This window comes from Podarcis cretensis (assembly GCF_951804945.1).
Source record: "Podarcis cretensis genome assembly, chromosome: 17".
Taxonomy (NCBI): Eukaryota; Metazoa; Chordata; class Lepidosauria; order Squamata; family Lacertidae; genus Podarcis; species Podarcis cretensis.
Window position 1 is genome coordinate 3364518 of NC_137187.1, and position 27744 is coordinate 3392261.

Here is a 27744-nt window from a genome sequence, read left to right on the forward strand (position 1 = left end):
GTTTGTGAGGACCACTCCCCAAATAAACGTTTTCTTTCCCCCGCAATTAAATCCTCATTTTTATACTTGAACAGGCCCACTTTGAAAGGTGGCCTACAGAGGGTTGACTGTGGATCAATGCGGCCCCCAGCCCGAAAGATTTAGCCATCCCTGCGATGCAGGTCCTCCTCCTACGCTTTGAAATACAGAAACAGCAACAGCTGCCACCTTCCCAAAATAGCATTCCTGATTCACTTCTCCTGAAGCCTCCATTTCAGTTTTAACCAAAAGATATGGCGGTTTCATGACACTCATTAGCCGCACTGGATGGGATTCAGCTGAGTTGTCACATGCACAGAGCAAGGTCCTCTCACGCAAAAAGACATCCCTCCTCCTCCCCTGCACGCCCCCCCCCAAATCTGCCCTGGGGGATTGGGAGAAACCCATAGCACGCTTAAGGGGTGCAGGGATCAGACAGGGGTAGTTAAGTCTTGGTGCTCAAGCCATAGCTGTCAACTTACAGATTTGTAAATAAGGGACCAGCAGCCTCGAAAATAAGGGATCAGCAGCCAAAATAAGGGATTTTCCAAGCACAGGTATGTTCAACTTCTGAGCCCCTCCCAGCCAAAGGCAGAAAGCCCAGCCAGCAGCCAAACGAAGCCTCAAGCGGTGGTTCCCACAGCGCAGCAACCCGGCAAAGGGGATGCAGCAAGGAAAACCACCGTCACCTCTCCGATGGGAAGCGCTGAGCAAAGGCGAGTCCCCAGGCAACGCGGCCAATTTGATTGGCACAAAGAATGCAAGCTCCACCCCCCAGTCGTTCTTAGACTTCTTATTGGGTGAGCAATGCAGCCAAGCAACACAGTTGGAGCCTTCCTCCTCCCTGAAACCCGGGAAATTTAAGGGACATCATCAATAAGGGACAGCAGTGGGACACGGCACTGGGATGAGGGACCGTCCCGCCAAATAAGGGACGGTTGACAGCTATGGCTCAAGCAGATCTCATTTCCCACATGCATAACCCACGTAGTCCTACGCTGAGCTCTGCCCATTGTTTAAAACGAAAGGAGAGTTAAGTTCCCAACTGATTTTTCCTTCAGCTAGCTATGCATGTCACAATTGTTTCTGAGCAAACTCCAGGCTCTGATGTTTTCAAGCAGTACATGTATAATAACCAACGCAGCACGACAGGAAAACCAGCAGGACAAGGCACTGAAAAAGTGTGGGGTGGACATTGCTTGACACAAACAAATAAACTCAAAATAAATGCTCAATAAGCAGGTTGCCTGGAAGTTACCCAAGCCAGGCCAATGGTTCAATTGGTCCAATTTTGTCTAAATTAGGGCTGCCATACATCCAGATTTTACCAGACATTACCAGGATTTCAAAGGCTGAAGTGATGGCCGGGGGGGATTTCCAGCAGGCGGCGGTTTGTCTTGGATTGAAAAATAACATTTATTTATTTTTTGCATTTTTGTAAAAAAAAAAAAGAAGAACTACTTTTGGGGGGTCCTGGTTTTTACTTTTTGAAATATGGCAAGCCTAGAATTGACTGCCAGCCATTACCTCAGCCATACAGAGGTCATTCTCAGCCCTGCTAACTGGAGATGCCTGGGATTGAATCCTGGCTCTGCTACCGTGCTATGGCCAAGAAAGCTTTGAAGGGAGGCATAAGTAAGCCTACTCGGTTGCTGTTATTCTGTTTCAGGGCATCTTCATAGTGGCGTAGCCTGGGGGGGGGGCTGTGGACCCGGACACAAAATACTGTGCGCAACCCACAGCAAGCTCCCTCGCTGAGACTGAAGCACACACAGCATGGGCCTTCAGGGCTGTGGTGGCACCTGCTTCTCCTTGTGGCCAGTGAAAGGATGCCCACCCCTGGGCAGAACCACCCCCAGCCAGAGCCCAGACTTTTCCTGGCCTGCGCCAGTCCTTCCCTGGGGTCTCCCTCCTGGCGTGTGTTCTTGGGCAAGGCGGCACCCCAAGGAGGCAGCGCAGAGAGGAGAGACACCCGCTTGCCCAAGACCCATTGGTCCTTGTGCAGTGCGGCTTAGGAGAGGTAGCTGGGGAAGGGCTGCCCTTGGCACCCCGGCCTGCCCTCCTCCTAGGCCTGCTGCAACTGTGCTCCGGTTCTGCTGGGACATTGCTAAGCCTGCCAAGGAGCGCTCCAGTCCAGCCGCTGCTCCCGCCAGGAGCAAGCTAAGCTGAGAGGGCAACTGGCAAAGTTCGCCTATTGCCTCCTCCATGACACCCGCAAGGACGCTAGGGAGCGTGATCCTTGCCTGGCCCCGGGTACTGCTAATGCATGTGTCAGAGCTGCCTCTAGGTCCCAGCTCACAGAGGACCAACGCTAGGCTGTCGTAATGTACAAAAGTCTTTATTGAAGTTCAATTTCCATTTCAAAGCCGCAGCGCGCAGCCCTACGTCTTAAACCCTAGATCGGCGAAGTCCCGTCTGAGTCTCCTCCCCTCTGACACCAGTTTAAGATCCTAGCCCTGCTCCACCTTTTCTGCTGCTCTCTTCTCCTCTGGGTCCTCCTGCCCACTGGGGCATTCCCCTTTCTGGACTCCTCTGACGCTGAGTCGCTTAGCTACTCCCCCTGCCTCCGGCGGGCTTTAGGACCCGGTTCCCAATCCTCATTCTCTGCTGTCCCACGCTCCTGTACATTTGAACTTGCCTCTCGCACCAACCCAGTGACCTTCCTCCTGACCGTTACACTACTTCTGTCACTGCTTCCCTCTTCCGGGATACTGGCCGGATCTGACCTCCCCTCCGTTGTCTGACTCTCCGATGGAGGCGTGGTCAGCCCTGACTTCTCTCCTCTCCCTGCTGGGGGAGACGCTACTCCCGATACCTGTGACTCTTCCCCCCCACTATGCTCTGGTGGGGAAGCTGGTCCTGATTTCCAACTGCTGCTCTGGGAGTCCCCGCTGCCCCCTTGCTCCTGGGGCGTTCCCCTTGGGAACCCCCTACCCCTGGCCACTGGCGCCCCCTTCTGTGAATCTTCTGATTCGCTGGAGAGGCTCATGGAATCCCTCGGTCCACTGTCCTCTTCTTCTACGCTCCCCTCGGATTCTTCCCCTTCGCTCTCCATCTCCTCTCTTCCCTGTGCCTCTGCTCCTGAGCCCCTGACAGCATGCTACACCACTGGGCTTCAGTGGGAGGCAGCCCATGAAAAGCCATTCAGCCATGGGCTTGCTAGTAGCACATGCATTATACAGTCTGAACCAGAGACCGCTTTTCTCTACAAAAATTATTTCACACCCAGTGACCCAGATTTGGAACGAAGCTCCATGACGCACGTACTTATATGACACATGCTTGAAAACGTAGTTGTGCCATAGCAACCCAGTATATATTTTGAGCTGTAAGTGTAAGCATATTAGGCATACCTAAAATCGTAAAATGTGTTGACCCATAAATTCATTTCATTTCTGTAATTAGTGATTGAAATAAACCATTAACAAATCATCTCAGCATTTACATAGCACTTTGGGGCGTTCAAAAACTTCGGGGACATGATCACAATAAGTTTAACAACCACCCTGTAAGGTAGGTCGTTATCATCCTAATCACCACCTGTATCTTGTGGTGAGTGGCTTCTTGGGGAGTTCATCACAGAAGTTAGATTTGAACCAGAAGTTGCAGCCACTGCTCTGCACCTGTGTTTGAGAGATAAGATTGTGGATCTCTCTCTCTCTCTCTCTCTCTCTCTCTCTCTCTCTCTCTCTCTACCAGCTAATTTCCAATATTGTGTTCCTATATATCACGTAAAGAACCAATAGAATGTCTGTCCCTGATGAGAGAGCACTGCTTTCCAAGTTCTTTGTATGGAAGTTAGTACTTTCCAGAATCTTCCATAGCACTAGCCTGCCGTTCTCCATCTACTATGGAAACTTGGTTTTCTTTCATTTTTTAAAAAATAGCACCATAGTACACAGTTTTTAAAACAGTTTTGAAAATACGCTAAAAATGCTACACTATCTGATGAAGGCATTGTTGACGGCAGAAGCTATATTTAAAACAAAAACAAAAACAGAGGATTGCAAGGGAATAAAAGGGCATGGAAAACCTTCAATCCTTCTAGCCAGTGGAGTTCACAGTGGCAAGACTCTGGTGGTCTTGCCAACCCCCCTGGACCAGAGACAACTTGTATGGATGAAAGGATGCATGACTTCCAAACAGGGGCCTGGCCAGACTTGCTATTATCCAGTGGAAGACAGGAGTGCCTGGCGTGCTCTGGTCCAGGGGGTCACAAAGAGTCGGACACGACTAAACAACTAAACAACAACAACAAGACGTCTTCTTGCGTTTGAGGCCAAAATCCTGACATTTTGCTCCTCAGCTGGAAAAACTTACAATGACAATTTGTCACACTTGTTTTGCATCTCAGTCTCATTATGCCTGACTGAAAAGCCTGAACGTTTATCTGAACTTTAGCATACCTTTTTGCTAGGACACCAAGCTTCCGTCAATAGAATAATGAACTAATATGTCTGTTGATTAATCAGAGGAGTTAAAGCTACACTTGCTTTTTAAGTCTACTTTAGTTGTCGTACGTTGTTGTGACAGGAAATGAAAAATAGCATATTTAAAGATGGCCGCCATTTTTAACTTCTAAGAGGGGCCGGGTTTTCCCCTTGTTAAGCTAAACTTTAGGTTTTCTTACATTTCCTTCACTCTGTTAAAAAGGCGCCTGTCCTAATATTCTGGTAATTTTCAAATATAAATGTAATTTATTAATTCATCACTGAAAATACACAAATCAATTAAGCATTCTTTAATCAACCCAGAGAGCCTCAACTTGTTACAAATGTGTTTTGAAATTATAGCATAAAACCCTGACTATACATCTTTTACAGTCCAAGTTGAACAATGATTGTGAGTGAGGCTCTCTAGGCCACAGAGCAGAGTGGTTAACCAATCCTTTTTTTATTATTATTATTTCTGGATGGTGTTCAGGCATAAGGAGCTTAGATTATTTTAGCCGTATGTCAAGGAAGGGTGCCCAGAGCCTCTATCTCTCTGAAAAGGTGAAGAAACAATGCAGGGCAAGTGTGTGGTGTGGTGTGTGGTATATGGGTTGGTTGTCGTCGTTAGTTGTGGTGGTGGTGGTTTGTGTGTTTTTAAGGATACTGTTGACCTGACACAAATCAAGTTCTGTGGAGTGCAATTATGGACTCTTTCTGTTTATTCCATTAGGAAAGAAAACAAGTCCGCCACGGATGCTTTAGTAGTACAGTGGTGCCTTGCAAGACGAAAAGAATCCGTTCCGCGAGGCTCTTCGTCTAGCGGTTTTTTCGTCTTGCGAAGCAAGCCCATTGACGGCTTAGCGGATTAGCGCTATTAGTGGTTTAGCAGCTTTTAGCAGCTTTTAGCGGCTTTTAGCGGCGTATCGGCTTAGCGGATAAGCGGCTTAGCGGCTTAGAAAAAGGGGGGGGAGGGAAAAAACCCTGCAGGAACTCGCAAGACATTTTCGTCTTGTGAAGCAAGCCCATAGGAAATTCGTTTTGCGAAGCACCTCCAAAACGGAAAACTCTTTCGTCTAGCGAGTTTTCCGTCTTGCGAGGCATTCATCTTGCGGGGCACCACTGTATTAGTAGTACTTATTTTATTGAATTTATATACTGCCCTATAACTGGAGGTTGAGATTTCTGCATTGCAGGGGGCTGGACTAGATGACCGTCGGGGTCTCTTCCCACTCTACAGTTCTGTGATTCTAAGATAGATGTACGCAGCAAATACACTAGCAAATAAGAGGCATCCACAGCGACCGCATATTTGCTTCTGCTAGCCCAACAGGCACACGGATCAGAAGATAAACATGGGCAGATATGAGGCGGGACAGGGAGAAATTATTGCTCTGCAGCCCAGCAGTTAAGCTTTTTGTGTGTCTCAAACCGTTAGAAGGGCCATGAGATTAGATAAGGCCTGTGCTGTTTGCATCCTACCCTCATGACCCATGACAATGGGCCAAAAGTATCGTAGGGGGGGGGCCTTGCGCGCCATTTTACGGGGTTCCTCTTCCTCTCCTGCGGGTGAGGGGAGCACCCTGTTGCAACAGATCAATAAAGATCAAGCTTACTAGCTGCTTTGCTTCTTAATATTCTCTGGTTGGCCTCTGTTATTCTCTCCTACCAATAGGGAACCTATGTAAGGACTCTACAGTGGTGCCTCGCAAGACAAAAAGAATCCGTTCCATGACTCTCTTCGTCTAGCGGTTTATTCGTCTTGCGAAGCAAGCCCATTAGCGGCTTAGCGGCTTTTAGCGGCTTTTAGCGGCTCATCGGATAAGCGGATAAGCGGCTTAGAAAAAGGGGGGGGGGAAGGAAAAAAAACCCGCAGGAACTCGCAAGACATTCTCGTCTTGCGAAGCAAGCCCATAGGAAATTCGTTTTGCAAAGCACCTCCAAAACGGAAAACTCTTTCGTCTAGCGAGTTTTCCGTCTTGCGAGGCATTCGTCTTGCGGGGCACCACTGTATATGGGCTCTTGGATACCCCATAAGGGAAAAGGGCAATTTTTGTTTACAACAGTGGGACCCTCTATGCTGATGCTAACAAGGACAGCTAGCTCCTATAACCAAGAATAAACAGGCAATCCTGTAATATAGTAACTAATTTAAGCTGAAAGCATTTAAATGTGACACTTGTGGGATATAGTTGGAAAAGAAAAAGCTAAGGAGAAAATCCTACACAAATCCAGAGTGGCATCCCTAAGACAGTTGGGTGGCGCCTTGTACGCCTCCTTCCTGCAACTCCTGCAGCCAAACTGGTGCCAAATGTATTGCTCTGCTTTCCTTTGGGAGGCAGAGAGGGGAGTCTTGTCTTTTGGGCAGCCCAGAACCTGCCCAGGCTTGTGCCCCTGGAGAGGTCAATTCGGTAGTGCTAACGCAGCAGTTTGACTTCACACACACACCACACACACACTCCATTGTGTCTCGAGACAGACCGATGCCAACAATTGTGACCCACCTAGAGCAAAAGCTAGATGTGTCCTGTTTCTGCTGCCTGACTTGGACTGCAAAAGTTGAGCAGTTGCTCACAGGTCCAAAGGCGCCTGGCTGGCTGACAAGGTTACACTGGACTCCTAAGTTTTGCATGCCTGGTTTCAGTTAAAGTCAAATGAATCTGACCGAAAGGCAGGGCATAAAACCCAAGAGGAAAATAAACAAGGTGCTTCTTGGGGAAATTTTGCAGTTCCTTTGGACTTTATTTTAGAAACTTTTATATATGAAAAGCCCCCACCTGTGGAGCTGCTGTTCTCAAAGCTTTACAAATGACCCAGACCTGCAGTTGTTGAGTGGGCTCCCTCCTCTTCAGGGAAGAAAGAGTTAAGCTTCACAGCTCTCACTAAGGAGGAAGCCACATGATGGAAAATCTTGGGGTGGGGGTGGAGGAAGAAGAGAGCTGAAAAGCTTTCATAAGTGCCTAGAGGGCAGAACTTTCCAACCGCAAGGGAGGAAGCAGTAGGTTCCCTGACCAACTGCTGAGTTTTGGATGCAAAAAAACCCACACAAACTGAAGAGAGGACAAAACGTACATATTTCCTGTAAGGTGACACCACTGATGAACCGGGAGCGGGTGCACAAACCTATCCAGCACTCCAACCCCGCAATATCAAGCAGAGTGGATTTCCAAAAGCCCATCTGATTTGATAAGAGAAATTCTGTGTGTGAGAGAGAGAGAAGCCAAAAAGGGTATTTTGCTTGGTCAGATAAGACTTCTGCTGCGTATTTAATGCAAGATCTCTGCATCTCACCTACACCGCAGTTTTCATGCGTGCCAAAAATAGTGAAATCAGAGGAAATCCAGTTTCTAAAAATAAGCTGGGCCGATATTGAAACTTTCACAAGGCGAAAGGCAGATTGTGTGAGATCTACAGATCCGGGGTGGGGCAGATCTCTTAGTACACGAAGGACTGAAGAGTTTTTTTAAAGGGGGAAATATTGAGATGGGGGAAGATAAATAATCCACCTGGGATAGAGCAGAGGTGGTGCTCAGTTACAGGCATAAACGGACCTGCTTTCTCCTTACCTTTCTGTTGTTGGATCAGAGCAGTTTAGGGGATACCTCAGGTCTATGATGGTCCCATCTTTATCTTGCAGGGATCCCTGCTGCTGTGTGTAATATTCAACCAGTTCTGACAAAGTGGCAAACTTCTCTCCTCCGTAGAGGTCATAAAAGTCCCCTGTATTCTGGATACGGATGTGGGTCACCTGGTCACCGATCCTGCAAGGAGAGGCAGGAAAGCACCTGGTCAAGAAAGGTTGGAGGTGCTAGAAATTGTGGAGGGGAGTGAGGGGAGGCAGGATTAAGCTGCTTCCATGGGTTAACTGGGGTGTGTTGTCATCAGCAGGGTTTAGCCTCAGCACTCGTTTTAAATGCCAGCACTGGGCCCCAGACAAGTAAAATAAGTTCAGCCTTTCATTTAGGCTGCGTACACACTTTAAAGCACATTCAAAGCACATCACACAAACAAGGAATCTTGGGAACTGTAGCTTACCCCCCAATGGCGCTACAATTCCCAACACCTGTATAAACAACAATCCCCAACGTTCATTGGCTGGGGGGTTGAAGATACTTTAAAGGTATTGTGTGTACACAGTCTCATAGTGGAGTACAGTGGTACCTCAGGTTAAGAACTTAATTCGTTCTGGAGGTCCGTTCTTAACCTGAAACTGTTCTTAACCTGAAGCACCACTTTAGCTAATGGGGCCTCCTGCTGCCGCCGGAGCATGATTTCTGTTCTCATCCTGAAGCAAAGTTCTTAACCCGAGGTACTATTTCTGGGTTAGCGGAGTCCGTAACCTGAAGCATATGTAACCCGAGGTACCACTGTACCAGATAATAATTTGTGGCAGGGAAATGGAAAAGATGTTATCCAAAAGATATGGCTCCCATTATGCATGTGCACACTTGATGTTTCTTCCAGATAATAAACAGTGAGAGCTTTCTTTCCTTCTGAAGCAAACCAGAGAATCCTATGGGACATGGAATAGTTACCAGTTTTTATTTGAAATGGCATACAAAGCAAATCTGGGGGTTCTGAGGATTTTCTGTATGAAGATAAAAGACTGGTTCAGGGAAGGAATTTCAGTATGATCATAGAACTGTAGAGTTGGAAGGGATCCCGAGGGTAATCTAGTCCAGCCCCATGCAATGCCGGAGTCTCAACTAAAGCATCCATGGAAGGTGGATCCACGACAGACACAAAACATCAGGAGGAACTTTCTGGCCATGAGTCTGTGGTTCTAGGGAAATGTCTCAAGCAGTTGGATTTTCACATCCCTGAGATGGAGAAGAACTAAGCAGACAGCATCATCTGTGTAGCCCAACCACGAAGCTGGTGAAGGAAGTCCACAGCCTTAATGGAGTGTCTGCACCCTCAGCCCAATGGCAGAACAGGACCTTCCAACTCCAGTTTCTGGCAGCTTTCCAGATGCTGTCAACTTGAGCAATTGGTTGGCAAGGGAGAAGTAAGTTTATAACCTAGGCTTATTTGGCCTAACTAAATCTGGCCTGCCCATTGTTTAGGGGTGGAATGGGGATCTAGTTGCCAGAAAAGTAGGTTAGGGAAGGGGAAACAACTATTTTTCTTCTTCTTGCTCCGTTCCTCTCCACCTTAGCTACCTCCAGTTAAGAACTTAATTCGTTCTGGAGGTCCGTTCTTAATCTGAAACTGTTCTTAACCTGAAGCACCACTTTAGCTAGTGGGGCCTCCTGCTGCTACCACACCGCTGCTGCGCGATTTCTGTTCTCATCCTGAAGCAAAGTTCTTAACCCGAGGTACTATTTCTGGGTTAGTGGAGTCTGTAACCTGAAGCGTCTGTAACCCGAGGTACCACTGTTTTGTTTTTCCACTGGCCTCCACCCTGAGCTTACCAAAAACTCTCCCATATCCCCCCATCCCCTGCAAAAAAGGGCTATACTTTACTTGCTCTTACCCAGAAAAATTCAATCCCAGATCCTGGGAATCATATGAGTTGGATCATGTACTCCAACCTCCTGCAATTGCAGCTGGGGATCGAACCTGCAACCTTGGGGTTATCAGCACCACGCTCTGGCCAACTGTGCTGTCCAGGCATAAGGAGAAGGCAACAAGCCCCCTGTGGTCCCATGTCTCTCTTTAACCATTCAACCAATCCATGCTGCAGTCCCTGCTCTCCCACCCAGACTGACTCTTGAAACTCCTGTTTCAGTTTACCTCAGAGTTTTATGGATACCACTTAAAAAAATTAACTCTGAGGACAGGCACAAGCGGCTGTTACCCCCATCAATCGCAGAGGGAAACCTCTGTGCGTCTGTAGGGCTGAACTATTTATGTGAGGTGGGTCCAGGCAAATGGACAGACAGTCCCATGGAGAGGTCCGTGGAAGGGAAGGAGAATGGTGCTCAGACTATTACCTGACAGAAAGGGAAAAATCTCCCTTGTTCTTCCGGCTGGGGCGAGCCAAAAAACTTCCATGAACGCCTCGTGCTTTGAGTAAGACCTCAGCATCGATGCCACTCAGGTCACGGTGGAACCACCTGGAGAGAGAGAGAGAGTAGGAAAATGAGGATATAATAATAAACTGGGAGAAATGGAGGGAGGATGCAGCTTGCTCAACTCAGTCATCATGAGGAGGATCCCTCAAGACTACTACATCTCAAGAAGGGCCAGAAGGCAGACATTCTTCTCCCAGAATCCTCTCCCCTCCACTGAGTTCCAGCAAAACCCTAGTTCGCACATGCATGCTCAAAGGCAACATCAACCAGTGAGCTTTTCAAGGCGTTCATGTCACACATTCAGCTGTCCTTCATCAATGGCACATCCATACTTTCCTTTCACCCTAAGTGCTCTCTAGACCCAGGTTCTTTCCCCAGGAAAATCCGCTCTTTAATGCTGAATTGGAACAAACGGCAATCTGGGCTTCCCACAGATTGGCGTTTGCTCCAATTCAGCGGTAAATAATGGTTTTTTTGTGGGGAAAGCGCCTGGGCAAAAAAAAAGTGCTCAGAAAAGGTGCTTTAAAGTGTGGAACTGTACCTAGAAATGTGACACAAAAGGCAGTCTGGATGACCCCTATGTAGGGGGTGGAGGGATGGCTACCTAGGCATGTGGGAACTGCCTTTGAGGCAACTTTCCCGAGGGAGCAAAATGCCAGCCATTGAGAGCTCTGGCCTCTCTCTCAGTCCCAGCCGCCAAATCCATAAAGCTCTACACAACTAACAGAACGGCCTCCTTCCACTCACGCATAACACAACATCCTAGCTGTAGTCCCGGGGCAGGAACTTTCGAAGTCCGGGATAAAGAAGGGGTTGGCCTTCCATTTGCATTCCCAGCTCTTTCCTTACCTCATTATCGTCAGCAGGCGGAACCGAAAGAACAGCAAAATAATAGCAACAACTGGAGGGACTCGCTTTAAGATGTCGATAGAGGAGGAGTCAGCATCAACTTGGTGAGGCCCGCTAACTTTAAATGTTCCTTCGCTGCCTCTGTCCACCTACAGCACACGTTTCCTGGGCCTCCTGGCTTCCATGGTGTCCAGTGTCTATTTGGGTTGGTGGGCAGGGGCAGACAGACCCAACCGAGGCAAGCGCACAGTTCACTATTACAGGAACAGGAAGCATATCTAACTTATCGCCCCTATACATGCAAGCTCCTCTGCATACACTTCTGCTTCTCCTTTTGGGTCCCTCTCCTTCCGTTCCCTCCTCCCCCCTGCACCAGTATTTCTGGGGGTTTTTTCATGGGGAGGGAGGCTGCGAGGGCAAGACGGCACGTTTAACTGACACCTGTGGGGAACGGACACCGGCAACAAATGCAGGGATGATACGAAAACAGTGGTACCCAAGAAAGGTACGGGATACGGGATGGATACAAAGGACTGTTTGTCAAGGCTCAGCATATCACAGCATGCTCATGTAACCATTTGGTAAGCTTTGTTGCCCATACTATTCAGTCCAGAGGCAGGGAGAATTTTGCCACTCTCTGGCTGCTTCCCTAGATTTGTGATCAGACAGAGAGGTGTGGTAAGATTTTTCTCACAGCCTGGCAAGATTATATAGGGAAGGAGCCTATCAAGTGGTTATATGCATACAGTGTGGTAAATTACTATTGGGGGAATTATTGTTTTTTTATTTTATTATTTATTAAACTTGCATCATGTCCTTCATCCGTAGATCTCAGGGCGGTTCACAACATAAAATTACAATATGAAAGGAGGAAGATGGAGTCTGCGGAACTGACAAGGCTAAGAGCAAAAATGAAGAGATCAAAATGACGAAACATTCTCTGAGGATTGGAGACCTTTTGTAGAACATCTAAAGAACTATCATGGTTGCAAGAAAACATGAGCAGGCTTTGAAATATGAGCAGCATTAAGGCTAATACAGTGGTGCCTCGCAAGACGAAATTAATCCGTTCTGCGAGTCTCTTCGTCTTGCGGTTTTTTCGTCTTGCGAAGCACAGCTATTAGCGGATTAGCGGATTAGTGCTATTAGCGGCTTAGAAAAAGGGGGGGAGGGGAAAAACTCGCAAGACGTTTCGTCTTGCGAAGCAAGCCCATAGGGAAATTCATCTTGTGAAGCACCTCAAAAGACGGAAAACTCTTTCATCTAGCGAGTTTTTCGTCTTGCAAGGCATTCGTCTTGCGGAGCACCACTGTAATTTAGGATGGATATATGGAATGTTATAAGATAAAATATTAAAGGGGGTGGGAATACAATGCATAAATTAAAGGTAGTGTTGATGGTAAATGTAAATTTTTGAAAACTAAATAAGCATTTTTAAAATTAAAAAATACAATATATAAGACACAAGACCTCAGGGCTAAACCTTGTAATTCTGGACCATATTTTTTTGCATACTTGACTTCCAGAGACTACAAACTTCCACCAGTCCCAGCCAGCAGATTTGCTGCAGATATTGGTTGGCCATAATAAAGGCACACTTTAGAAAGAAAGCAAAAAACAAACAAACAGCCCACCTCTGTGAATTCTGTTCTAACAGGTCAGAACAGCTACGTGTGTTTGACCTTTAAATATTTACTGCCCCATGCAACCGCTCAGGTGGATTGTGCAAGCGCCTTGGCCTTGTGATTCTGTTGCAAGAACCTCCTTCCAAAGAGATGCTGTCTTGCAAAGCTGCGTTGTCTTGCTATAACTATTTGCTGGTCTACACTGAACCTTTAGAGTGATGCCTGCACAGTCCTTACTTTAAGGGATAATATATTTTCAACAGCTCAGCCAAGGTGGCCTGAAAATGGCAATGGTAAATAGATGAAAGGAACGCTGTTTCAGTTAATCAGCGTGAGAGCCAAGGGCTCTATTTAGTGTACAAACATTGCTGTAACCTTTAGATAGGGTTTCCAGGACCAAAAAACGTAGCAAGCCTTCATTCCCACAGAAAGATTGAATAAAGCACTGGTCTTCAGCAGATGGATTGAGGTACTCAGACTGGATCTTGACAAGATGGGTTGCACCAGAAGCAGCAAACCATCACCACTTTCTTCTTCTAAGTGAACACACTTTTTATTATATAGAGGAGGAACACAGAACAAGAGAGCAAGGAAAATAGATAAATTAGGTCAAAGCACCGTGGAGACTACAAATGGGCTCTGTTTCTCTGCAGACCCAGATGAAGAAGACCTTATGCTATCCTAGTCCTGTTAGCTGCTGTTGTGTGTGGCAGGCAGAGAGGAGATCTTCTTTCTGGAAATTATGTATTTATATTTATTTCACAATATTTATATACGGCTTAGTTATAACAGCAGCAACAACCTCTCATTGCATAGGCTTCATAGATTAGTGAGAATGATGCTTCTGATGAAGGGGACTCTAGCCCAAGCACATTTATGCCAATAAAAATTTTTACTCTTTAAGGTGGAAGTGCTGCAAGCCCTCCAAGTGTCCCTATTTTCCAGGGACAGCCGTCCCGGTTTCCGATTTGATCCCAGAATGTCCAACTTTTCCTTAAGACGTTCCTATTTTCACTAGAGAAATGTTGGGGAGGGTATGAAGTTATGTGACTCCCGAGCCAAAGAGATAACTATACAACCCCTAGAAGACATCTGAAGGCAGCCCTGTATAGGGACGTTTTTTAATGTTAAATGTTTTATTATGTTTTTATATATGTTGGGGCAACCCAGTCAGGTGGATGAGGTATTATTATTATTATTATTATTATTATTATTATTATTATTATTACACCTCACTCTGGGCAAAAAAAAACCCCACCCCTCAAGCACCTGGGGGGAATTTCCAGAAAATCTATTTATTTATTTTGTGAATTTCCTTAAAAAAGAGTGAGAAACTTCAAACTAAAATAAAAAAATTCCTTCCAGTAGCACCTTAAAGACCAACTAAGTTAGTTCTTGGTATGAGCTTTCGTGTGCATGCACACCTCTTCAGATACCATACCACACAAAAGCTCATACCAAGAACTAACTTAGTTGGTCTTTAAGGTGCTACTGGAAGGAATTTTTTTATTTTGTTTTGACTATGGCAGACCAACACGGCTACCTATCTGTAACTGAAACTTCAAACTGTTTTCAAAGCTCAACAACTTTGATCCCCCCTTTTCAAAACAGGTTTTTGTGTCCAGATTTTCACTCTCTGAAATATTGCAACCCTATAAAAATAGTTTTGTGATATGCCAAGCCCATCATGGCAGCCATTTTGTGACTGGCACTCTCAAAATGTGAAATGTGCCCACTGGTTCAAAAAGGCTGGAGATCCCTAATAGATAGTAGAACATTCCGATATTGGTTTCAGGTGCCTTATCATTACCCTTACAATAATTTAAACTGCCACCAATCCCATGTCCAGGTCCGCTAGCTGTATTTTCCATTCAACAGAGTTTAGACAGAAAAAGAGGAAAGGGGAAATCTAACCACAAGGCATCTCCGTTCCCATCACAACAAACTGACGTTTGATGAAATGCTGTAGCATTACAAGGCAAGCAGAAAGAAACTGAAGTAATTGAAAATAAATGTGGGGCCGGATGGGATTATGCAGACCCTCCAAGTGTCTTCATTTTCCTTAGGACATCCCTATTTTCATTGGAGAAATGTTGGAGGATATGGTTGGACATCCCTGTTTTCATAGGAGGGTATAAGTAACTATACAACCATGAGAAGACATCTGAAGGAAGCCCTGTTTAGGGAAGTTTTTTAACGTTTAATATTTTATTATGTTTTTATATACAGTGGTACCTCAGGTTAAGTACTTAATTCATTCCGGAGGTCCGTTCTTAACCTGAAACTGTTCTTAACCTGAAGCACCACTTTAGCTAATGGGGCCTCCCACTGCTGCCGCACCGCCGGAGCCAGATTTCTGTTCTCATCCTGAGGCAAAGTTCTTAACCTGAAGCACTATTTCTGGGTTAGCGGAGTCTGTAACCTGAAGCATATGTAACCTGAGGTACCACTGTATGTTGGAAACCTCCTAGAGTGACTGGGGCAACCCTATCAGATCAGTGGGGTATAAATAATAACATTATTATTTTGGAATAGGACGTCTCTATTTTCGGAGAAATGTTGGAGGGTATGGATTATGCAAATCATTGAACAGGGATGGGATGCTTTGCATTCTATCCTATTGAATCCTAAAAGTAAGTACTGTACAGTTGTACCTTGATTGTCAAACAGCTTAGTTCTCGAACGTTTTGGCTCTTGAATGCTGCAAACCCGGAAGTGACTGTTCCAGTTTGCAAACTATTTTTGGAAGCTGAACGTCTGATGGGGCTTCCGCGGCTTCCTGCAGCCAATCAGAAGTCGCGTGTTGGTTTCCGAACGTTTTGAAAGTCGAACGGACTACCGGAACGGATTCTGTTCGACTTCCAAAGTACGACTGTACTACTCAGTAGATACTGAATGCACAGCGACTGCATCTGCCCAGAGTTGATTTGGGTTTTAAGAGTGAAAACACCCACCAGCCGAAAAACAAAAGCAATAAACCCTATCCTAAAGGCATAATTGCCCACTTTGATGGTTATGTGTCATAAATTATCTAATGGGAAATAAGCATATAGAGTTGGGTGTTGAAAGACTGCCTTTCTGCTCTGCTAAAATGTGTTGTCAGCATAGCCCCCCAACATCAAAGCTTATGGTGCCCATAATCTAGAAGGTTAACTAAACTTCCAGATTCAGTTTCCTTACAGGCAGTTTTTGTTTTCCTTCACACATATAATTCTTCAGTGATCAATTAGGTTCCTCAACTCTGCTAGGCAAAAGTTTTGAATCCCTGATGGGAGAGAGACATACCTGCAGGATGGCATCAGGACCTCACAGGTCCCCCACGAAGAAAGTTTGAGAAAAGAAGGAAGCACGGCCTAGAGTCCTTCTGGAAAGAAAGGAGACAATACCTGGAAACAATATATATAATATTCAGTGAGCACAAAGGCGGCTCACATAACGTCAATAATACAGAAATCAGTCTCCAGTAATTTTAAAAAATATATATGAAACTAATATTGTACAATCGCTGTGCATATCTACTTTGAAGTAAGACCCCTTGAGTTCAATGGAACTTACTCCCTGGCAAGTATTACCATCTTATTTTATTATTATTATTATTATTTGCCACCTTAAACTACACGAGGAAAGACAGGGTAGAAGACTTTTAAATTTTAAGAAAGGAATAACGAAAGTATATAAATTGTGTTGTTCCGAGGGGTGTTCGCCTCACAGCAGTCTTTTTTCACTTCTCCTGGGGAGGGCAGCGGACTGTTTTGTTTGTTTCACTGCTCTTTGACAATGTGTAACATGAGAAATTAACAAAAAATCTAAATAGCAAAAATATGTAGAAAATTTGTTTACAATGCAAATGCTCTGTTCATGTACTCTTTGGCATGCTGGCTACATTACAGTTTCAACAAGTGTGCATTTTCCTGAGACTTATCTATGTGTAGATTATAAAAAAAATTATCGTTTTCTAAGAATTCAAGAGCTGGCTGTATCTCTCAGTATAACTAATTTATTTGCACATTACTGTCACAGTCCACATCATTCATTCTTCACCTGAAGCTTCTGTTTTTTGTTACAACCATTTAAACACCCCCTCACAATCTAACCACACCAATTTACCGTTCTTCCTTTTTGCAGTTTCTTTAACCAGTCCGAGAAGCTACGGGGTGGGTGAGTGTAAAAGTCGCTACATCCCAACTCTCAATCACACTGAGACATCTTCCCAAACAGATTCGTATAACATTGTGTTGGCACCAGATGTGTAAAAAATCCAGTGTGTGCGTTCTGACATTACCAGTATCTGCTTTAAGAGAGAACAATATATGCTCCTAATTTTTGCTGCAGCTAATGGGACCAAAGCTGGAGGCCCAGAGCAAAGCAAACTTTCCCTGGGGCACCCACATTAAATCCAAACAGAAAAGGCCCAGAACTCACGTTTACCTGCCCGGGCAAGAAGCCTCTTCCTTAGTAACATGGATATAGCAGAAGCAGAAGGAAGCCCCAGTTCAGATGGCCGTTCTAAGCACAAAAGGCTCCATTCTTTCCCCTGGCAAATGTCTCCCTGAGCTATAGTTAATAAATACACAAGGGAGTGTGTGGGGGGGGGGGAGGCTGAACCTGAGCAGGTAACTAGAGGAGCGACTGTCTGTTTGCTCCACCCCATCCACCTTCTGCAGAGGCCCTGACTGGGTGGATCTGCAAGCAATTTGCAACAGAGACACCGAAAGCAGGTTCATCTCTGAGCCAGATACCTCTGTCAAATGCCACTCATCTTTTTTTTTACATGCAGCTTTCTGTTTTAGCCTCAGCACAGATGTCGGCCGCTTTTTCAAAACTCAGGGGCCGCTGTTGGTGGTTTATACAAATGTGCTCTTTTCTCACACAAGCCTTCTTCTCTTTCGCCAGTTTGAATATCGATCCTCCGGCAAAGCTTCTGTACACAAGCACTATCAAAGGGGGCCTAAGAGGCCTAGAGATCGTTTTTCAAAAAAGTGTTTATTGGGATTCCATTGTCGCCAAAGTGGCAAACTGGAATCTGGTTTGTGCTATTTCGGACGCCCTGCAATGGAACACTGAACATACACGGACAACTTCCTTGTGCAAAGGAAACTAAGCATGTTCAAAAAAAAGTTACGCTGGAGCGCTTCTCCTTGATGGGTAGTTTTCTAGATGCGGGGATATTTTTTTAAAATTGTGATGGAGAAGCATTCCCTTATGGAAGCCACCACTTGTAGAGTGAAACTGAAATGGTACAGCTCAGGACCAACATGCAAATGACAGCGATAAGGTCTCCCATAATCTTCCACATCTGCTTCTAGGGACATCCAGTTTGGACACTTCCCCCTTGCACTTTATGGATTTAAGTACCTCTCCCTCAAAGGTCCGTATAGTTAAAGCTATGGTTTTCCCAGTAGTGATGTATGTAAGTGAGAGCTGGACCGTAAAGAAGGCTGATCGCTGAAGAATTGATGCTTTTGAATTGTGGTGCTGGAGGAGACTCTTGAGAGTCCCATGGACCGCAAGAAGATCAAACCTCTCCATTCTGAAGGAAATCAGCCCTGAGTGCTCACTGGAAGGACAGATCCTGAAGCTGAGGTTCCAATACTTTGTCCACCTCATGAGAAGAGAAGACTCCCTGGAAAAGACCCTGATGTTGGGAAAGATGGAGGGCACAAGGAGACGGGGACGACAGAGGACAAGATGGTTGGATAGTGTTCTCGAAGCTACCCGCATGAGCTTGACCAAACTGTGGGAGGCACTGGAAGACAGGAGTGCCTGGTGTGCTCTGGTCCATGGGGTCATGAAGAGTCGGACACGACTAAACAACTAAACAACAACCCTCAAAGCTACTATTAACTGCAGGGGGTAGAGACGAACAAGTAGCCCCTTGCCCTTATCCTCTTCATGCCCAATGTCAACTCTAAGGCAAGTGGGGGGGGGGACGGGACTTAAGTCAGAGAAACAGTGAAGGAAGTAAGGGTTAACCCATGGGTAGGCAAACTAAGGCCTGGGGGCTGGATCAGGCCCAATTGCCTTCTAAATCCAGCCTGTGGACGGTCCGGGAATCAGCGTGTTTTTACATGAGTAGAATGTGTCCTTTTATTTAAAATGCATCTCTGGGTTATTTGTGGGGCATAGGCATTCGTTTGCTGACCCCGGGTTAAACCCTTTCCCTTTTTTTTTTGCCCAGATTTTAGAAAGGGAAGAGAATTGTTTTTCATGAATTTGAAAGATGTCCAGCTCTGTGACTGGATCTCTCACCTCACGTGTAATTTGGCCGTCAGACACACATAATAGGTTTCATTACCTCCGTGAGCATTAAATCCTGTTTGGAGCTATTCCAAGGCGAAGTGCAGAGCCACTCATAAGCAACAACCAATGACAAAAGGAGCCATTTTAGCATCCTTTATGTTAGAATTACGAAGTGCATGGTCACCCACATCTTCCCTGTCTGTGTAATGGAGGATTTGATTTCTGTATAGTACTGCATTTCCCCCCGTACAAAGGATTCTGCTCTTCAGAAAGCAGGACACCCAAAGGAGCCGCCTTGAATGGAGACAATATTTCTTGTTCCTTCATATCTTACAAACTTTGATTTATGTCATTATATAAACCACAGAGCCTAGGACTTGCCAGTCAGAAGGTCGGAAGTTCGAATCCCCGCGATGGGGTGAGCTCCCGTTGCTCAGTCCCAGCTCCTGCCAACCTAGCAGTTCGAAAGCACATCAAATTGCAAGTAGATAAATAGGTACCACTCTGGCAGGAAGGTAAATGGCGTTTCCGTGCGCTGCTCTGGTTCGCCAGAAGCGGCTTAGTCATGCTGGCCACATGACCTGGAAGCTGTACGCCAGCTCCCTTGGCCAATAAAGCGAGATGAGCGCCGCAACCCCAGAGTCGGTCACAACTGGACCTAATGGTCAGGAGTCCCTTTACGTTTGCCTATAGCATTGATCACTACAGACTATAGCAAATATTTCAAGAACGTGACTTGTCTGTTCCTTCTGTTGCGCTGGTCATTCAGGAAGTTACTGGGTAACGCAGGCCCCCCCGTCTCCCAAAGCTGCTACGGGGATTTATTTTTGTACGATGTAGCATAACAAGTAATGGCCATGCCATTGGAAGAAATGCTCAACAAACAAAAGTTGCTCTTGTACATAACAACTATCTTCCAGTTCATACAAGATCTTTTTTTTGTTATAAAAAAACCCCACAACCTTATCTGAAGTGAGTAAGCAGTTGGCATATTATCAGATACAGATTGCAATCTGCAAGTATTAATAAATGTTCCTGATTGCTAGCGGAAATTTGCCCTTATCGTAAGCTGATTCAAGTGTGTGAAGCGATAATGGAGCTCCCACGGCCCAGGATTTGCCCCAGTGTGTGGGTGGACCTGATGGAGAACTGCCTTTGGATACAAGGCAAATTTCATATCCTGTGCCAACTGTCCTGTTTCTATACATTTCTAATCATCAGGGTGCCTTGGGTTACATACACCCTTAAATTTCAGCGTTCTGCCTCATAGGAAAGTGTCATAACACCTTTTCCTTGTTCTTGAATCATTATTATCCCTCTTTATATGCTTGTGTGTATATTCAGGATTCATTCTGGAAGCATTGATACGTTTCCGACTGCTATGGCAACCTCTGTCTTATGTGTGTGTGTGACGTGCAACTCCCACAATCCAGCACTGTTTAATTTGGGATGCTGCCCTCTAATGTCCGGTGAATTCATTTACTTTAAAATTAGTTTTTGTTAATTTTCAGAATTACAGAACTGCAAACAAATCTTACCAAAATGAGTAAACAGGAAAAGTTGTATGCAAAACATGAAAAACTATTGCTCATAAACTTATGCTCTTTCCTACAGCATCATTCCACTGCCCATTGTTTCACTGCCCATTCCACAAAAGCACATATGCCATGCTGTGACCCTCTGAAACTCCTCCTGTCCTATTTAAAACAAAATAAGGTCTTCTCATATGGAATAAAACTTGTCCTTTTTTTTTTTCCTTTCCTGAGCAGGTGCAGCTTTTGAGCCAAACCAAAACCCGAACATTAGACTACCAGGCCCCAACAGTGGTTCCCTCAAAATGCTGCCAGAAAGGAATAATTCAAACAATCATTCTTGCCACCATCATCAGGAAACCAATGAGTTTGTAGTCCTTACCCTCTTTGGTTTTGGCCGTCCCAAATGTTTAGAAGCACTACTGCAGCTTTTGGTAAAAGGTATTACAGAGTAATCTGATCTCCTGGGGGCTGGGGATGGAATCCCCTCAAACTATTGCTATGGTAGGAGAACTCCCAAAATAAAATTATTCATGAGGTAAAATTATTTCTAGGGAGGCATGAACAAATCATTATTCCCCTCCCCTTTTTAGGCCTGGTAATCAGTTTTGCAAGGGACGCAGGTGGCACTGTGGTCTAAACCACTGAGCCTTGGGCTTGCCAATCAGAAGGTCGGCGGTTCGAATCCCCGCGACGGGGTGAGCTCCCGTTGCTCAGTCCCAGGTCCTGCCAACCTAGCAGTTCGAAAGCACGTCAAAGTGCAAGTAGATAAATAGGTACCGCTCTGGCGGGAAGGTAAACGGCGTTTCCGTGCACTGCTCTGGTTCACCAGAAGCGGCTTAGTCATGCTGGCCACATGAGCTGGAAAAACTGTCTGCGGACAAACGCCGGCTCCCTCGGCCAGTAAAGCGAGATGAGCACTGCAAACCCAAAGTCATTCACAACTCGACTTAACTGTCAGGGGTCCTTTACCTTTTTTAAAAAAATCAGCTTTGCAGCATGCTTTGAAGAACTACGTTTTGTATCCTCAGTTTCAGAAGATATGTGTGCACCAAATTTTACATATCCAGACTATGGGAAATCGTTTTAACAATTTTGATAGCCCAGTAAGTGAGCCTAGATACCAATGCGCTTATTCTCCTTCTCAGTACCCAGCCGACTGATTTTATGAGGATTCCAGGTTGTATGTGTGTGTCGAGAGAACAGGAATGGAGTGCATTAACCAAACCTCTTCTCCCACCATGGGGTAGGACTTCGTCAGAAATATGCAGGGAGATAATTTACAAACAAGCAAAATTTATTGACAAGCACAAAAAATACATAATATATGATGCGAAACAAGGACTGCTCACAGAAGTCAAAAGCATCTCTCATGACAACGGAAAGAACACGATATCCAAGAATCAAGTTAACACTGCCGCAAGGGCAGCAGCATAATTTAGACAGGAAAAGGCGGCAGAGGTTGCCTGCTTCATGATGCTGCCACACCCCCTGCCCCAGTCCCATGGGGAGGCAGTGTCATTGGAGGCAGGAACATGGATTTTAGCTTCCCAGACATGCTTGCAATCTCGGGATCCTGAGACTCATACGATTTTATCAATCGGGCAAACTTTAGGACTCCTAGGGAAAAAAGGAGGATAAAGTGAAATCCAATTTATCCACCAGAACACTAACTTCTTGTTGCTTTTATTACAATGCTCCCCAACACTGCACATGGGACACCTTCCTTTTTTTGCCAATTCATTTTTTTAATTGATTTTCAAAAACTTTAACAAATTAATTAAAATTAAAAACAAATTTAAAAGTTGACTTCCCACCCCTTTCCAGATGTTTCTTTTCTCTTCCTCCTTTGCTGCTCTCACAATAACATACCTTCTCCTAATTTCTATTAATTTCCCATCCTTTCTCAATTTCCACCTGCTGGACAGGTTTCGGTTCCTGCTTAGACTTTTGTTTAACTATATGAAGGTGATGGACTATATGGAACTGGCGGAAATGACTGGCAGAATCCGAGACCAAGGAGAAGAGTCGGTGGAAGAAGATTGGAAGAAATTTAAAGTTTATCTACAGAAACATTGTAAAATTAAGGAATATTAGAAAGATGTTGGAATGAAGTAATGTGGTTTTAGCAGAAATGATATAAAGGATTAAGTAAAAATGGATTGTTAATTGGTGAAAGAACAGAACGTTAAATTATAGTATATTAAGATAAATCATTAGGATAGAAATAAAGATGGAAAGGATTTGCTGAAATATCTAATTGAATTAGAATACAAAAAAGGGAGGTGTGAGGAGGTCAAGGAAATAAGTAAAGGAAAGAAAGTTATGTAAAGGATTGGTTTTTTTTTTTAATTATCTGCATCTTTTTTCTGTTTTTATCTCTGTTTAAATATGTTCTTTATCTTTTCTTTTTGTAACCTTTAAAATCTTAATAAAATCTATTGGGGCGAAAATAGACTTTTGTTTAACTATAACATTTCCCCAGTTATTCAAGTGGAGTTATTCTTCCTTCATCTATCCAAATAAACTGTAAATCACAATTTTTAACAGTGCAACTTGTTAATCCTGCCTTTATGCATTCACAAGGGCTATAATTAAAAGGGGTAATTCTATAATCTTCTTTAACCCCAGCATTCTATTCAAACTTCGCAATCCTCACAAACATCTGGGAAATCTCCTGATCCTGGCATGTTATGAAGTTCCCTTTAAGCAAATCAAACTTTGACGATATCCATTTCCCCAGGCTTAATCTTCTAGCTGTGTCCATGGTCAGATGGGATGCAACTTGCGTTTGTGTCACCTCGCAAGGAACGTGAGTCAGGCTAGCCCCTTCCCCTCCACTTCAGCACTTTGAACTCACCTTCCCCATCATTGCTGAACCCATAGGCTTTGATCACATCCTGTTGGATCTGGGTAGCCACAGGCAGCAGGAACTGGAGCATCTTCCCCATGTCATTGCAGGCGTTGTCCCTCGCCTCCTCCATGCGCTGGGCGTTTTCCGGCGCACCAAATGCCTTGATCACTTCAGCCAGAACCACTGGGGAAGAAAGCAGAAGGACTGTTGCCACTAAGCAGTCACAAACATTCAAGGAACTTCCAACATTGGAAGAATGGCAGGTCAAGATGGTGGAATACGCAGAGTTAGCAAAGTTGACAGGGAAAATCCGGAATCAGCGCAATGAACTGTTTCAAAAGGACTGGAGCAAATTTGTATTTTATATAACAGAAAACTGTAAACATCTGAAAACGTTTGTAGGTTTGAATTGAAATGTTTTGTAATGTGAATATAAGGAACTAATTTACATATATTGAGGTGAAATATTAAAAGAAGACAGAAGGTAAAAAAGTGGTTATAGAAATACTAAGAATTTAGTAAAGATGTTTGGAAGTCAGAAAGAGGGAGGAAAGGAGGTTGATGCTTGGTCTGAGTAATGTATCAGGTTACAGAATTATGTAACAAAATGTGAATATGATAAATATGGAAAACTCAAAAAAAAATCACTATATTAAAAAAAACCTGCAAACCATACACACAGCAAGTGGAACACGCAAGCCGTAGGCACTGACTATATAGGGCTGAGGTGTCTTCAAGTGCCCACAAAGTCTGTTGGTACAGGTTTGTGCCACCCCAGTCTTGAGGGGCCAGGCCTTGCTGCTGTGGCTGCAGACCTCGCTGGGGCAGCAGACCCTCCCAATGTTGGACAGAATTTGGCATGTCTGAGGCAGGCGCATGCCTCCACCTGCTAATATTTTATCCACGAGGATCAAATCTCACCCTCGTCTCAAATTTCCTGGGATGAGTTACCTACACGCAACAGCCTTGAAGTGAGGCTCTCTGAGAAAAGGTTTCCAGTGAAGGCGATGCCAAGTTCCTTGAATAAGGAAGATTAATAAGAGGGACCAGAACCATCGCCCCTTATTTCACAGATGACACTCTGCAACTAAACAGTCCAGTTCAAGAGAGAACTGACAGGAACCGTGGCAAAACCCCAACCCCTCTGTCTCACTGGAAAACCACAGTCAACACAACGTTCAGTTTTACACTACACTTTCGTGCAATGGCTTTCAATTGTGTGGCTTTCAGGTGATCCTTTCCTTGTAAGCACATCAGACATGGAACCCCTGTGTGTAGCAGAGGATTCCGGGGAGTGTTTTGAGAGTGCACACTCAGGCCCTGGTCATACATAAACACACACATCCACATTAAAGCATATCAGGGACAATGCCAAGCTGAATCCTTCCTCCAGAGATGCTCGTTTTGCATGTACACAGATTTATTTGTTCATGCAGTACCACAAACAGTCAACCTCCCCAGCTTGAGCCTACAATGGTGCAATGCACTTTACAGCTTTATCATTTGATTCTGCTAATGCAGAAACTGCTCCCGAGTAAAAGCAGAATACTTTCTTATGCTCATGTTGGGTCCACCAAGAGAGAAAACGTCTAGAGTAACACATATCCACAGGCCTTACTTACACATCTGAATGTGTTGTGTTGGTGCACATTGTGTCCTTCAGGAAACCTCGACTGTGATCTTCTCATTAAACACCCCTAATAAGTTTCCATAGAACCAAGTTTCCTAGTCTGAAAAACTCTGCTTCTGGGCAGCAGAGAGAGCCAATTTGCAGTCCACAAATGTGTTCCACAAAGGAATTTAATCTGACCCCTGACTGGCCCTGCTATATTTTAATCAATGCATGGCAGAAGCCTTTTTCCAGGAGATTTCAAAATTATTTTCAGGAAGCTTCAACTACTAAAAACATCACATCTGCCTAGGAAGGGCCATTACTGTGATGCTCTTACTGGTTTGAAAATTCTAAAGCAGTGTATATGTTGTTGTTGTTGTTATTATTATTATTATTATTATTATTATAAGCTAACTTTATTAAAGAGCCTCAATATCAATGATAATATCGGTCCAGCGCTGCAGAAAACAAACAAACAAACAACTCAACCACCAATATTTTTCTTTCATCAGGATGATTCCCACTTTCCCTCAGCCAAACTTAGGGCCACACTTCCCCACAAAGTGCGATGCAATTATATCATTTAACTATTTCCATTTTGTGATTACTTTCTTTCCCCTGGAGAAGAGGTATCGCTGCATAAATTGAGAATCACCTGTTTTGTCCCTGCCTACCCATCCTCTTTGCCAGATACATTTCCGTGTCCTTTTCACATTGCTCACTCCTGATTTAAGCTCAGCAATTGGAACGAGGGGTGCCAACTTGAATAAAATAATGTGGGGGGGGGGCAAGTAAGTCCCGCCCCACATAATCCATCACATGTCATGGTGCACACACACCATTTGAATGGGCTCCCGCTCCCAAAAATATTTTATTTGTGGTGGGGCTGAAGACCCCTTGGCCCCTAAGAGTTGATTCCTATGACTGGAGCAAAAGCCACTGGCCGAAGTGCCTCTGATCACGTGCAGAGCGCATTTCTTGCCCTTCCCACTGATGCAACACAACAGCATCTGAGATCAAGGTTCGGTGAAAGCGGCATCTGTTTCCAGAAATGAGCAAATGTTCGAGACAGCAAATCTCAGAATCCCAGGGTTGGAAGGGGCCACCAGGTCATCTAGTCCAACCCCCCGTAATTCTCATCATCCCAGCTCCATCACTCCGGAAAGAGATGACAACCTTAGCTTCTCTCCTGGTGGGGTACTTTTTATTTTATATATTATTATTATGCAAAAAGCTGGGCTGGATGAATCCCTAGCCGGAATTAAGATTGCCGGAAGAAATATCAACAACCTCAGATATGCAGATGACACAACCTTGATGGCAGAAAGTGAGGAGGAATTAAAGAACCTTTTAATGAGGGTGAAAGAGGAGAGCGCAAAATATAGTCTGAAGCTCAACATCAAAAAAACAAAGATCATGGCCACTGGGCCCATCACCTCCTGGCAAACAGAAGGGGAAGAAGGACAGATCCTGAAGCTGGAAGGACAGATCCTGAAGCTGAGGCTCCAAGACTTTGGCCGCCTCATGAGAAGAGAAGACTCCCTGGAAAAGACCGTGATGTTGGGAAAGATGGAGGGCACAAGGAGAAGGGGACGACAGAGGACGAGATGGTGGGACAGTGTTCTCGAAGCTACCAGCATGAGTTTGGCCAAACTGTGGGAGGCAGTGGAAGACAGGAGTGCCTGGCGTGCTCTGGTCCAGGGGGTCACAAAGAGGCGGACATGACTAAGCGACAACAACAACAACAAATACTGTAGTTCAAGCTAAAGCCTTTGACTGTGTCGACCACAGCAAACTATGGCAAGTTCTTAAAGAAATGGGAGTGCCTGATCACCTCATCTGTCTCCTGAGAAATCTCTATGTGGGACAAGAAGCTACAGGTAGAACTGGATATGGAACAACTGATTGGTTCAAAATTGGGAAAGGAGTACGGCAAGGCTGTATATTGTCTCCCTGCTTATTTAACTTATACGCAGAATTCATCATGCGAAAGGCTGGGCTGGATGAATCCCAAGCCGGAATTAAGATTGCCGGAAGAAACGACTAAACCAGTGTTTCCCAACCTTAGGTCTCCAGCTGCTGTTGGACTACAATTCCCATCATCCCTGCCCATTGGTCTTGCTAGCAAGGGATGATGGGAGTTGTAGTCCAAAAACAGCTGGAGACTCAAGGTTGGGAAACACTGGACTAAACAACAGCAGCAATCATCATCATCATTATTTCATCTACAAGGGAGGTGCATTTAGCCCCCGATGCGGGTCCTCCTCTCACCTTTGGCTTGCTCCGCTGTTAGGGAGACGGGCTGGGCCTGGCCCGAGGCGGCCACGGGGCGCTGCAGGCTGGACATGCGGCGGCCGAAGGGAAAAGGAGAGCCGGGAGATCGGAGCAGGCGGCGGCGGCGGCGCCGGGGCTCCCTCCGCTCCTGGCTGCGCGCCCTGCTCAGGCGCCGGGAGGAGCAGACGCGCGTCTTCCGCCTTCGCCCCGCCGGGAAGACACAGCAGCTGCTTTGCAAAGGATCCCTCCCCGCCCCGGAACGTGTGGACCCGCCTTCCCATTTCCGCGCTGCA

At 45.3% G+C, this 27744-nt stretch overlaps 2 protein-coding genes across 5 annotated transcripts in view; both read right to left on the reverse strand.

Moving 5' to 3' along the window:
* Positions 1-17535, reverse strand: part of PTPN6 (protein tyrosine phosphatase non-receptor type 6) — a gene marked incomplete at its 3' end in the record, with an annotated part of 41969 nt that extends 24434 nt beyond the window's left edge. For 2 of the 4 annotated variants that reach the window (XM_079960269.1, XM_079960272.1), the window contains exons 1-4: positions 17368-17535; positions 16225-16303; positions 10385-10507; positions 8015-8209 (exon numbers count right to left, since the gene is read on the reverse strand). In XM_079960269.1, coding sequence (XP_079816395.1) covers positions 8015-8209; positions 10385-10507; positions 16225-16238 — 332 coding nt within the window. In that variant the 5' untranslated portion in view covers positions 16239-16303; positions 17368-17535. Of the gene's footprint in view, positions 1-8014; positions 8210-10384; positions 10508-11314; positions 11587-16224; positions 16304-17361 lie in introns of those variants that run through there. The other 2 variants (XM_079960270.1, XM_079960271.1) reach the window with 2 other exon arrangements.
* Positions 17536-21990: 4455 nt separating this feature from the next.
* On the reverse strand, positions 21991-27710 carry LOC307206664 (protein C10). Its single transcript, XM_079959930.1, has 3 exons — positions 27449-27710; positions 23572-23748; positions 21991-22331 (listed from the first exon to the last, which is right to left on the reverse strand). Exons 1-3 carry the CDS (start codon positions 27522-27524, stop codon positions 22183-22185), a joined length of 402 nt encoding a protein of 133 aa, XP_079816056.1. The 5' UTR covers positions 27525-27710; the 3' UTR covers positions 21991-22182.
* Between the last annotated feature and the right edge of the window lie 34 nt (positions 27711-27744).

What these genes read in the sequence shown, in the direction of transcription:
- LOC307206664 (XM_079959930.1), bottom strand. Translation starts at nt 27,524, where the DNA reads ATGTCCAGCCTGCAGCGCCCCGTGGCCGCCTCGGGCCAGGCCCAGCCC. An exon ending in AACAGCGGAGCAAGCCAAAG is followed by an intron (nt 23,749 to 27,448) that starts GTGAGAGGAGGA and finishes TTTCTTCCCCAG; the next exon opens with TGGTTCTGGCTGAAGTGATC. An exon ending in GTTCAGCAATGATGGGGAAG is followed by an intron (nt 22,332 to 23,571) that starts GTGAGTTCAAAG and finishes TTTTTTCCCTAG; the next exon opens with GAGTCCTAAAGTTTGCCCGA.